General features: G+C 42.1%; 1 protein-coding gene across 1 annotated transcript in view; it reads right to left on the reverse strand.

Moving 5' to 3' along the window:
• Positions 1 to 12,530, reverse strand: part of ddr2b (discoidin domain receptor tyrosine kinase 2b) — a 37,043-nt gene that overhangs the window by 11,178 nt on the left and 13,335 nt on the right. Inside the window, exons 5-11 of the mRNA XM_060921559.1 lie at positions 11,275 to 11,377; positions 10,965 to 11,148; positions 8,785 to 9,025; positions 8,541 to 8,606; positions 4,007 to 4,143; positions 2,831 to 3,029; positions 2,460 to 2,680 (exon numbers count right to left, since the gene is read on the reverse strand). Coding sequence (XP_060777542.1) covers positions 2,460 to 2,680; positions 2,831 to 3,029; positions 4,007 to 4,143; positions 8,541 to 8,606; positions 8,785 to 9,025; positions 10,965 to 11,148; positions 11,275 to 11,377 — 1,151 coding nt within the window. The remainder of the gene's footprint in view (positions 1 to 2,459; positions 2,681 to 2,830; positions 3,030 to 4,006; positions 4,144 to 8,540; positions 8,607 to 8,784; positions 9,026 to 10,964; positions 11,149 to 11,274; positions 11,378 to 12,530) is intronic.

Raw genomic sequence — 12,530 nt, forward strand, 5'->3', positions numbered from 1 at the left:
TTGCTGATTTCTGGTAACATGGGAAGAATCAGTGGTAGAGGACGGAAACCATACTGTAGAATAGATAGTGTCTGTCTGGTCATGTCTCCTGTGCCCAGGTTTCACTTGATTTTTGAGTTCTGTGAAACTCGTATAGAAAGTTTGCACAACGAGGCAATCAAGTTGCATTATGCTAACTTACTAGACGAGTTTAAATGAACTCAGAAGTTTAAAGCAACCAAGTTACTCACTTTTTAAAGTTAAAACAGCAAATCATATTTTTTCTTACAGTGGGCTTGTTCAGGAAGCATCCACTGTAAATATAGGAGATCTTTTATGAGGTCACTGTGAGACCGAGTGCCGTAATATGCGCAAAGGGTTCTATGGAAATGCTTAAGGGTAGGATTTTGATTTAAAGGGAAAACCTACAAAGCATCGATTATTGGGGCAAACCAAAGAATCTTTTAAAGTTCTGTGTTTAAAGCTAGACAGCCTTTCGATTTCATAAAATCGGTGAAATTTAGTTCCCTTTGAAATGTGGTCATTGTGATATATGTTTATTTCTGTAATATCTCAAAAATATCAGGCCATTCTGTGGCTGGGAAGTGATTTAATTTGAGTGGATTCAAGCAAATAATGTGCATGAAATCGCTCACTTTGCGCAGTCAAGCAGACAGAGGAAGTCCGTGTGTGTGCGCATGCACAGGTTTACCTTCTTTTTCTTTTGGGTTTTACGACAGCTGGCATCCACAGTGTTGCATTACTGCCATCTACAGGTTTACCTTTGAGCGTGCACTGACAGTTCCATCATTCTGTCGCTAAATGAACAGCTGATCACACCGAGGTGCTCGCTGAGCGCCGATATTTATTAGTTTGGTCCTGAGTTTCCTTTCCTTCGTATATAACATAACGTCTTTTCTTCTCGCTTTCCGTTACTGTAGTCGGTCTTTCACGTTTCATTCGCACACTCACGTCCTCCATTTTTCTCTCTTGTTTCAAATTTGTATCCCACATTTGTATGCCTTGCGCGAACGGGGAAAGCCCACCACGTGATGGTGGCATGACGTAGTATCTTGAATTGGTGAAACAGGAAAAAAGAGCGGAGAATTTAGGGCCAATTGTTCTATTAAAAAAAAAAAGCTAATAAAATTGGAAGTCTGTGATTCAAATTCAGTAGCTTTCCGTACACTAAACAAAAATAATTGGGTGTTGGGAAAATTCTTTTTATGGCCTACACTTGAAAAATCTGAAAGGCAGTCTACCTTTAACCTTTTGTTTCTTAGGCCAAGTTTACATTAGATTGTATCAGCGGATCATCAGATTAACGTTTTTAAAACGATTAGTGTGCACACAGCAATGCCAATACACGATTCGCGTGCACATAGCAACGCCAATATACGGATACGCTTGGCTCCGCAGGCATCCTGCGCTCCAAATCACTCCGCCCTGAACAGCGAGTGCCCTCTGGAGGGTGCGCACTCCAGCCCTGCGCAGCTCACAGAGCGCGCGAGTGAAGTGCACAAGCAATGATTCGGGACTGAGCCGCTGTGTGTGTGATCCCAGCGCATATCACTTACCACTTGCAAGTGGAAGGATGGCAAGCCTAAAGACAATCATAACTACACAATGGGCAGTATTTGCATCAGTATTTGCAGTATTTTCATACTTTTATACTCTTTAATGAAAGGTGATACAAGGCGGAAGTCCGTGCCGTTTTTCAGCAGTCGCGTCACATGACCAACGCCAGCGAATCAGGAAGGTGGATGTCACAGTGACGTTGTCCAATGACGACGCCAGCTAGAGCTCAGCACAGCGTATCCGCGTATCTCAATGTTTACACAGCACCGGATCAGACACGATCTAGATTGAATACATGGACGCTGGCGGATTCCCGTTTCCCGGCGTTTCCAGGCGGTTTAATGTAAACGGACAGTGCATCCGCGAAGAAAACAAGACAGATACGGTCTAATGTAAACTTGGCCTTAGTCAACTGGTTTCCTAGCCTGGGCCCGCCCATCCTAAGCGTGACACAACACGAGGGCAAAGCTCGTAGAGCTTTGAAGTCGCGTTAGCCAGGCTACTGGTTTCCTGTTTTTTTTTTTTAATCTCCTGGTTTCCTACACCAGAAAAAAAAAAAAAGGTTCCCTGAATAGTACTTCATGGATATTGAGGAGTTCATAGTCCTGGAACATTCTCTGATAGGGTTCCAGATAAAATCTTCTCAAACTTCTGCCTCTAAACAACTTTAAAAAAAAAGGTTTCTGAACAGAAGAGCCTTTGGATTTCCTAGACACCAACTCTACTGAAGTTTCCTGATTTTTGCTAGTCTTGTTTCTTGTTGGTGTTTTTGGTGTTTTCTGGTTCAGCTTGAATGTCTAACCTACTCAAATAATGATTCCAACCAAGATACTTTGGAAAAGGCAAAATAATACAACTTGAAGTCTGTTTTGGTGCAAGTAAAGCTCCATGTCTGCACTGACCTCTCCAAACTGGCCTTCTCCAAGCTTGTCTTTGAATGTCAGCTTCTCTCTGGGAAATTCTTCCAGTGCACCATCTCGTCCAGGAGGCATGCTGATCGCTGCAATGGAATAACAATGACTGCTCGTTGCTTTCTGTTGCCTTGCTACATCTGCCTCTGCATAAGGAGGGACGTCATCTTTAGTGGTGGATGTATGCTGGTCAGGCGATTCAGACATGATTGCTGTGAAACGACCATTGAAAAATATTCAACGTGCATGGAACATATACGCACATTAAATGAGCCATGCGTTAAACCACAAGTCCTACAACTGTTCTTGTAGGAACTCATCTGAACTATAGAGGTAGAGTAGGGTTAGGACCATCTCCTCACCAAGATTTTCCATTGCCTGAAATTCTGGTGATTTCCGTAATCGGGATGGTTCCTGATACTCGGATCCCAGTGGGAAAACTCTCTCGTATGTACAGGTAGATTCTGAATCACTAGAGAGGGATGACTGACGATGAGAAAAAGCTTCTCTGCGGTCTGAGAGACGAGATCTCAATTCATCATCCAGCATCCGACGTGAAGCCTGGAACCATTAGATGATTATTTTACTTAGCTCTCACTTAGCTTATTACCTATTATTCATAATGGAAACAATTTAGGTCGTTAACTTTTCCCTAAGAAGTATGAAAGGCCTTGTTCAAAGTAATCCTAAGATGTAAAAGACCCAAACTGTGCTAAAAAAAAAAAGTGAATATCATGAGCTGCTTAAAAATCCTTATACAAATAAAATAAAATAAAAATAAAATAAAATAAAAAGACACCTCACCAAATCCAGGGACACATGTTGGCCGAAACGAATCCGAGATAATCGCAAAAGAAGCATTTTTTTTTCTCGAAATTTGTGATTTTCGTTTTTTTCCGTAATGTGCAAGTTGAGATCTTGAAGAATGCAATCAGTATTTCAGATAATAGATTGTTTTGTTGGAAAAGCATACATTTTTTGTTGCAAATTGTCTCGTTTTTGTCAGGACTGTAGCCTGCTGGGGGGTGTGGGTAAATTACCATATGAGCCATTCACATGATGATTTAAGTCTTTTTTTTTTCGCCAATTAGCTGTATGATACGAGCTGAGCACATGGCTACTTAAGCTGCATACAGGCATGTAATTTCACTATGGAATGAGCAAGCTAGACGTGGTGACCTTTGTTTGCATGAAAGTAGCATCGTGCTAGCTAGTAGGGGGTAGGGCTTTCCTTAATGTCATGCAAATGGGCACCATTATGTGGCCGCCCTGCACCCAGAGTAGCTGAGATGGAAAACTTTGAGAGTGATTTTCTCCCTTTTCTGTTTTAAGAAGTATGCACTTTCAAAAGGCCACACATTCTTCAAATATTGTCAGATCTCCACATGGAAGGCATCGTTGGAAAGCTTAGAAACTGTACTTTCTGAATCTGTCAATAACTCAAAATGCCCCCGGGCAGACATGTGTCCCTGGATTCTGTGATCTGACACATTTGAAATTTAAATGATACACTGAAGATAATGACAAGAATGACTCACTTTTTCGAGCATCTTCTGCCAAACCTGTCTCCACAGGATAATGATGATGATGGCCAGCAGGATGACGATGATGGCCACCAAGCAGCCTATGAGGATGCGCGTGTTGCTGTCATCAATCTTATGCGTGGGATCGAGTCCTAGTGTAAATAGTAAGTAAATAATAATTATTAAATAAGGATATAAGTATTGAAAACACACCTAGATCCATAACAGCTAAGAATAGTGCTAACTAAATGCTAGCAGTCACTGTTCTCTAATGCTACGTAGTTGTAATTTTCTGACCCTTACCCACTCGGTTGTCCTTCATACTCAAACTGGACCAAGATTGCTTTTGCAAGGTGTTCATGCTGCACTTCCAACAACTGTTCACAACCTTATTCTAGTGCTAGCTCAGTGGTTGAGATGTTGGACTTCTGATCAGAAGATTTTGAGTTCAAATCCCAGCGCTGCCATGCTGCTACTGTTGGGCCCTTGAGCCAGGCCTTTAATCTTCAATTGCTCAGTTGTATACGTAAATGTAAGTTGCTCTGGGTAAGGGCATCTGCCAAAATGCCGTAAACATTATTCTCATTCCCCAGACTTCTCATTGAAATCTTATATTTTATTTGTTCATGACAAGGCAGTATTAGCACAAGTTATGAGGTGGCTTTATCTAGTGAACCGGAGCTAGCATGTCTGCCTCTTGACTGGGAGATCACAAGTTCTACTCACAGTCAGGTCATACCAAAGGCCAAAAATTGTGCCGTCTGGCAAAGATGCAAGTAGGGAGTCAAACTTTTGCAGTTACCAGAGGACCATCCCCCCACTGTAACCCTAGCTATGTAATCCTTGACTTTCAAGTGATGTCAAAGCAAAATAGAAACTCGGATGTCGGCCATGTTGGTGGATATACAAATGTGGGGTCAAGAGACATTTCATACAAAACGTAGTCATGCGTGCGCAACTCTCTTTGTTTTTCCACTGCTTTAAGTGTTCTTTTAGCTCTGCCATATCTTTGTGCTGTACGTGGTTGTGGTCACAACAGTACTCGTGACCGTGGCACGTTCCGATTTTTTAGAATTCCGTCCGTGATTCGGAAAGAGGGCGAGGAAACTCTGAGGCTTAGTATGGAGAGGAGACAAGCATGGCTAAGCAACATTGGCAGGGCTGATCTAACAGAGGCTAAAACCAAAACAGCTCGTGTTTGCGGTAATCATTTTATCTCAGGTGAGATTCAAAAGCTCTCGTAATAATATCATGGAAAAATTTTATTTCGTCTTGCTAGAATTTTGCGATAAAATGAGTGTTCTCTTGTCGTGGTTCACTCGGTCATTGTTATAATTTTAACACATGTATTACCATTTTGCTTCTAGGAGCGCCAGCAAAATTATATGATAGAAACAATCCAGACTGGGCACCCAATCAGGAAATGGGCTATATTTCGTCCAAGGTCAGACTTGATTCTTCGGCAGCCAAACCAGATAGAATGTGATATCTGTGTATTCGATGGTCGGTAGAAACGTCTTGAATCTTCAGAAAAGTCTGACTTTTTAAAATAATATGGGTCAAAACCACACATATCTATTTTCTCTTTGTATTGAATCTTCGGGGGCGGCACAGTGGTGTAGTGGTTAGTGCTGTCGCCTCACAGCAAGAAGGTCCAGGTTCGAGCCCCGTGGCCGGCGAGGGCCTTTCTGTGCAGAGTTTGCATGTTCTCCCCGTGTCCGCGTGGGTTTCCTCTGGGTGCTCCGGTTTCCCCCACAGTCCAAAGACATGCAGGTTAGGTTAACTGGTGACTCTAAATTGACCGTAGGTGTGAATGCGAGTGTGAATGGTTGTCTGTGTCTATGTGTCAGCCCTGTGATGACCTGGCGACTTGTCCAGGGTGTACCCCGCCTTTCGCCCGTAGTCAGCTGGGATAGGCTCCAGCTTGCCTGCGACCCTGTAGAACAGGATAAAGCGGCTAGAGATAATGAGATGAGATGAGATTGAATCTTCGCTCGGCCGTTCAAATCACGTTAATACTGAGAAAATACAGCATTGTTTACAGACACGCTTTCAGTGGCTGCCATTCTAGTTGCTTTGTCTATCCACCGTCATGGTGGACACTCATGACGTAGCACATTTTGGTTGCAAGTCATCTATAGGCGAAAGGCCAAGGGCTATAGAAACAGAGATCGGTGCCACCCACTGCGCCTAAAGGGCCTGGTTAGTACTAGGATAGGAGACTGCCTGGAAAGACTAGGTTCTGGCATGGGAGGGCCTTTAACTTTTTATCTCGTAAAGCATTCACCATCCTTAATATGCTAACTCTAGCTAGCAAATGTTATGTGACGTTAAATAGACTTCAGAGAAAAGATGTGGGGTTTGTTTTAGTCCTGGTTTTGTGTATCATTTCTTCGCACACTTGCAAAAAAGTTTGGTTTACATTTTCTGTTGCCGTGTGTCTATACAGTGAATGACTTTTGAGACCATGTGTTTTGTCTTTACTTAGTATTATTTAAGCAAATAATGTTTCAGTTTGTAGTTCATAAGGCCTATCAGTTAAAGCACATACGCAGAGCCATGGCCTCACTTTCGTTTATAAATGCCTTGAGACCTCAAGAATGGCACAGGAATAGTTTTAAGCATTAACAATAAATCTAATATAGTAATTTTTACGATTAAAGTGATTCATATAGGTAGCGGTCTGAGTGAATGACCTTGACGTCCATGACGTCACAGCAGGAAGTCTATCGGTCTCATCGCCATTTCCGCTATACTAAAACACAGAGCTGACTGCAACTCCGATCCTCCATTTTGAGCTAATTTATCGCCATGCCACGTAGATGTGTTGCTGGAGGGTACAGCAACATGACAGAAGGTGGATTTACGTTGCATTCATGGTCCAAGAATGTTCAAACTGCAAAGATTTGGAGGCGTTTTGCGAGAAGTTCACGGGCACATTGGACGCTTATGAAGTGGTCTGTCCTCTGCTCTGCACATTTTACTGAGGACTTGTACAAAACCTCTGATCTGTTGAGGAGCGTTGGCTATAAGCCCGTATTGAAAGAGGGTGCAGTACCAACAATTAAAGGAAAAGAAAACTACATGAAAAGGAAAGTATTTATTTATTTAAAAGGAAAGTAAGTTCAGTTGCACCAGTCCTCCCGGAGTGAGCCGAGGGTTGTTGCTAAAACCCAGGACGGAACGAGGATGGGACATATCACTCGGGCAGTGACCTCCCCGCAGTTGTTGCTAAAACCGGTGACATCCTGTTCTGTCCCGGGTTTTAGTAATTGCCTGAGCCCAGCAGTAATGGCGGACTACACAGTAGGAAGAAAAGTGAATGAGTGGACCAGCTGTCTGATTTCTAAACTGGATATTGCTGCCAGGGCGGCATGGTGGTGTAGTGGTTAGCGCTGTCGCCTCACAGCAAGAAGGTCCTGGGTTCGAGCCCTGGGGCCAGCGAGGGCCTTTCTGTGCGGAGTTTGCATGTTCTCCCCGTGTCCGCGTGGGTTTCCTCCGGGTGCTCCGGTTTCCCCCACAGTCCAAAGACATGCAGGTTAGGTTAACTGGTGACTCTAAATTGACCATAGGTGTGAATGTGAGTGTGAATGGTTGTCTGTGTCTATGTGTCAGCCCTGTGATGACCTGGCGACTTGTCCAGGGTGTACCCCGCCTTTCGCCCATAGTCAGCTGGGATAGGCTCCAGCTTGCCTGCGACCCTGTAGAAGGATAAAGCGGCTAGAGATTATGAGATGAGATGAGATATTGCTGCCATCTCGCCCTTACATGGAAGAAGTGAATGAACGGAGAACTGAACGAACAACTGAAAGTCAGATTGTTTCAAAAACAATCGGCCTTCAAGAAGCGAGAACACAGACGGGTAAGCTCTGACTCTCATTTGGGTACAAAACAACAAAAACGCGTTGTTTACCTGCATTTAGATCAATACATGTAACTTGTATTGTGTGTTTAAGTTACCAGTACAAGATTATGTACATGTATGTTGCATAAGTTATAACACCCATCCTGTTTTAATGAGAGTCAACCCACAATCAATGAAGTCAAATCAGTCTTAGTTGAGCAAGTCAGTAACGCTATTTCTTACTTTCACCATAAATTTTTATTTATATGACTTTGGTCTATAGCTGTCAAAGGCCTTGGCTTTAAAACCGGTTACCGCAGTGACGTCACGCATTCAGGGCTGGCTGGCTGAGCGGGGCAGCTCGAATGCCAACTTTGCGGTCGATTTTAACTCTCAAAAATATATATATTTTTAATTCCCATTCATGCAACATACAAGAGACAAGGATGGAGATACTATCCACTCAGAAACGTATTTAAAAATAAAGGCTCTGCGTATCTCCTTTAAGCTTTAATTCCTTGTTAGTTACTTCAGACTAGTTGATGAACAGTAAAGGAAACCAAAGAAACATTTCTTGGTTGACTGTCTAAGGTTAATTTGTTTTTGATTTCTATTTTTGTGTCAAAATACGTGGCAATATGATTCTCCACCAAACAATCCTGTTAATGTTGAAAGAAAGCTAAATGCCAAAGCTAAATCCATTACCTGGCTGCGTGCTTGTAGGATGGCCACGTTTTGTCGGAACATGAGAGGTATTATACACTGCTGTATCTGGATTTGGGAAAAGTGAAGGTCTTTAAGCTCTCAGAGAATTTACCGGATTCTTATTCTTTGTTAGCATGAGCAGTATATTGCATTTTTTTTTGCATCCATTTGAACAGGATGACATTCTGATTTGTGAATATGTTACAAAGTAAAATAAGAATAAGTGTCGATGTTCATGTGTTACCTGACTGGAAAGCAATCTCACTGAACATCATCCAAGTGTCACCAAAGGCAAATTGACACCTAATGGCATTGGCCATGCGATTCCCCAGAGCCACCGTGACAAATCGAGCACTGGGACTTGTACTGTCCACTTTGGGCTTGAACGAAACAGGCCTGGCTTCCCAGTCCGACTCTGAGTGGAAGTAACAGACGACTTTCTGGAATATTCTCACCCCCGATGTGTACATGTTGTTACAGTGAACCTGAGAGGATGAGCAAGGATGATTGGTACAAAAGCAAACGGATTACTTTTCAGATATCAAAACAAGTTAAATACAACCCCGATTCCAAAAAAGTTGGGACAAAGTACAAATTATAAATAAAAACGGAATGCAATGATGTGGAAGTTTCAAAATTCCATATTTTATTCAGAATAGAACATAGATGACATATCAAATGTTTAAACTGAGAAAATGTATCATTTAAAGAGAAAAATTAGGTGATTTTAAATTTTATGACAACAACACATCTCAAAAAAGTTGGGACAAGGCCATGTTTCCCACTGTGAGACATCCCCTTTTCTCTTTACAACAGTCTGTAAACGTCTGGGGACTGAGGAGACAAGTTGCTCAAGTTTAGGGATAGGAATGTTAACCCATTCTTGTCTAATGTAGGATTCTAGTTGCTCAACTGTCTTAGGTCTTTTTTGTCATATCTTCCGTTTTATTATGCGCCAAATGTTTTCTATGGGTGAAAGATGTGGACTGCAGGCTGGCCAGTTCAGTACCCGGACCCTTCTTCTACGCAGCCATGATGCTGTAATTGATGCAGTATGTGGTTTGGCATTGTCATGTTGGAAAATGCAAGGTCTTCCCTGAAAGAGACATCGTCTGGATGGGAGCATATGTTGCTCTAGAACCTGGATATACCTTTCAGCATTGATGGTGTCTTTCCAGATGTGTAAGCTGCCCATGCCACATGCAGTAATGCAACCCCATACCATCAGAGATGCAGGCTTCTGAACTGAGCGCTGATAACAACTTGGGTCGTCCTTCTCCTCTTTAGTCTGAATGACACGGCGTCCCTGATTTCCATAAAGAACTTCAAATTTTGATTCGTCTGACCACAGAACAGTTTTCCACTTTGCCACAGTCCATTTTAAATGAGCCTTGGCCCAGAGAAGACATCTGCGCTTCTGGATCATGTTTAGATACGGCTTCTTCTTTGAACTATAGAGTTTTAGCTGGCAACGGTGGATGGCACGGTGAATTGTGTTCACAGATAATGTTCTCTGGAAATATTCCTGAGCCCATTTTGTGATTTCCAATACAGAAGCATGCCTGTATGTGATGCAGTGCCGTCTAAGGGCCCGAAGATCACGGGCACCCAGTATGGTTTTCCGGCCTTGACCCTTACGCACAGAGATTCTTCCAGATTCTCTGAATCTTTTGATGATATTGTGGACTGTAGATGATGATATGTTCAAACTCTTTGCAATTTTACACTCTTGAACTCCTTTCTGATATTGCTCCACTATTTGTTGGCGCAGAATTAGGGGGATTGGTGATCCTCTTCCCATCTTTACTTCTGAGAGCCGCTGCCACTCCAGGATGCTCTTTTTATACCCAGTCATGTTAATGACCTATTGCCAATTGACCTAATGAGTTGCAATTTGGTCCTCCAGCTGTTCCTTTTTTGTACCTTTAACTTTTCCAGCCTCTTATTGCCCCTGTCCCAACTTTTTTGAGATGTGTTGCTGTCATGAAATTTCAAATGAGCCAATATTTGGCATGAAATTTCAAAATGTCTCACTTTCGACATTTGACATGTTGTCTATGTTCTATTGTGAATACAATATCAGTTTTTGAGATTTGTAAATTACTGCATTCCGTTTTTATTTACAATTTGTACTTTGTCCCAACTTTTTTGGAATCAGGGTTGTAAAAAGATTGGTTGTTTAATGGTGTACATTTTTTTGGCATACAATTTCCAAACTTTTATTGATTTGCGTATTTGGAATAAGATATCCGGAAACTGAGGAATAACGCTATACTGATGTGGATTTTTGAATTTGAACATCCCATAAGTGACAAATAATTTCAGACCTTAACTGATGTTGGAATTTGGAAATGCAATTGGAGAATACAAATAAGTTTTTGGATTAAAACATATAGGATCTGGGAGAGAGATATCTACACTAACCTTCATTGATGTAAAGTTTCGGATGCGGTCAAACTCAAACGTCATTTCCACAGAGCCACTGGAAAAGCTAGCATTGCTCCAGCCCACATAGTCATATCCGGGCCAAACACCATAAACATGGCTTTGAGTGAAGTCGTCCAGTCCCCAACTTCCATCGGTCAACTGCCCGAGACCCTCTGTCATGCTACGAAATAGAACCAAGCAGATGTTGGAAGAAATAAATTTGTAGTATTGTTCAACATATAGTAAAAATATAAAACCGTTGATTTGGACAGAAAGATAAAGGACAAATGTGTCTCCGGATTATTACCTGTAACCCATTGCTCCATCATACACACTATCATTAAGGTAGACTTGCTGTCCACCAAAGGTCATCTCCTCTCCAGAAGGGCTGCTGTAGGACACCAGGCCATCTGAAGAAAAAAAAAGAAAGGAAATTTAGTCTGGCATGTGATAGTGTCCTTTTAACTGAATTCAAATGTACTCATTCAGTCAAAACTACAAATCTAACCTGACTGGTATGTAAATTAAGCCACTTAACATCATTTCGAATCAAGAAATCATCATACAGTGTCTTGAAAACGTATTCATCCCCCCTGGTGTTTGTCCTGTTTTGTCACATTGCAAGCTGGAATTAAAATGGACTTTTGGAGGGTTAGCATCACCTGATTTACACAACATGCCTACCACTTTAAAGGTGCACATTGTTGTTTTATTGTGACACAAACAATAATTAAGATGAAAAAACAGAAATCTGGAGTGTGCATAGGTATTCACCCCCTTTTCATATGAAACCCCTAAATAAGAGCTGGTCAAACAATTCACTTCATAAGTCACATAACTAGTTGATTAAGATCCACCTGTGTGCAATCAAAGTGTCACATGATCTGTCACATGATGTCTGTATAAATCAACCTGTTCTGGAAGGACCCTGACTCTGCAACACGACTAAGCAAGCAACATGAAAACCAAGGAGCCTCCAAACAGGTCAGAGACTAAGTTGTGGAGAAGTATAGATCAGGGTTGGGTTATAAAAAAATATCCCATTAAATCCATTATAGCAAAATGGAAAGAACGTGGCACCACTACAAACCTGACAAGAGAAGGCCGCCCACCAAAACTCACAGACAAGGCATAGAGGGCATTCTTCAGAGATGCAACAAAGATAACACTGAAGGAACTGCAAAGATCCACAGCGGAGATGGGAGCATCTGTCCATAGGACCACTTTAAGCCGTACACGCCACAGAGTGGGGGCTTTATGGAAGAGTGACTTTGGAAGAGTGAAAGAAAAAAAAATAAGAAAACACATTTGGAGTTTGCCCAACAGCATGTGGCAGACTCCCCAAACACATGGAAGAAAATTCTCTGGTCAAATGAGACTAAAATTGATCTTTTTGGCCATCATGGGAAATGCCATGTGTGGCGCAAACCCAACACCCTGAGAACACTATTCCTACAGTGAAGCATGGTGGTGGCAGCATCATGCTGTGGGGATGTTTTTCATCTGCAGGGACAGGAAAGCTGGTCAGGATTGAAGGAAAGATGGATGGCACTAAATACAGGG

The sequence above is a fragment of the Neoarius graeffei genome, chromosome 1 (genome assembly GCF_027579695.1).
Source record: "Neoarius graeffei isolate fNeoGra1 chromosome 1, fNeoGra1.pri, whole genome shotgun sequence".
NCBI classification, from domain to species: Eukaryota; Metazoa; Chordata; class Actinopteri; order Siluriformes; family Ariidae; genus Neoarius; species Neoarius graeffei.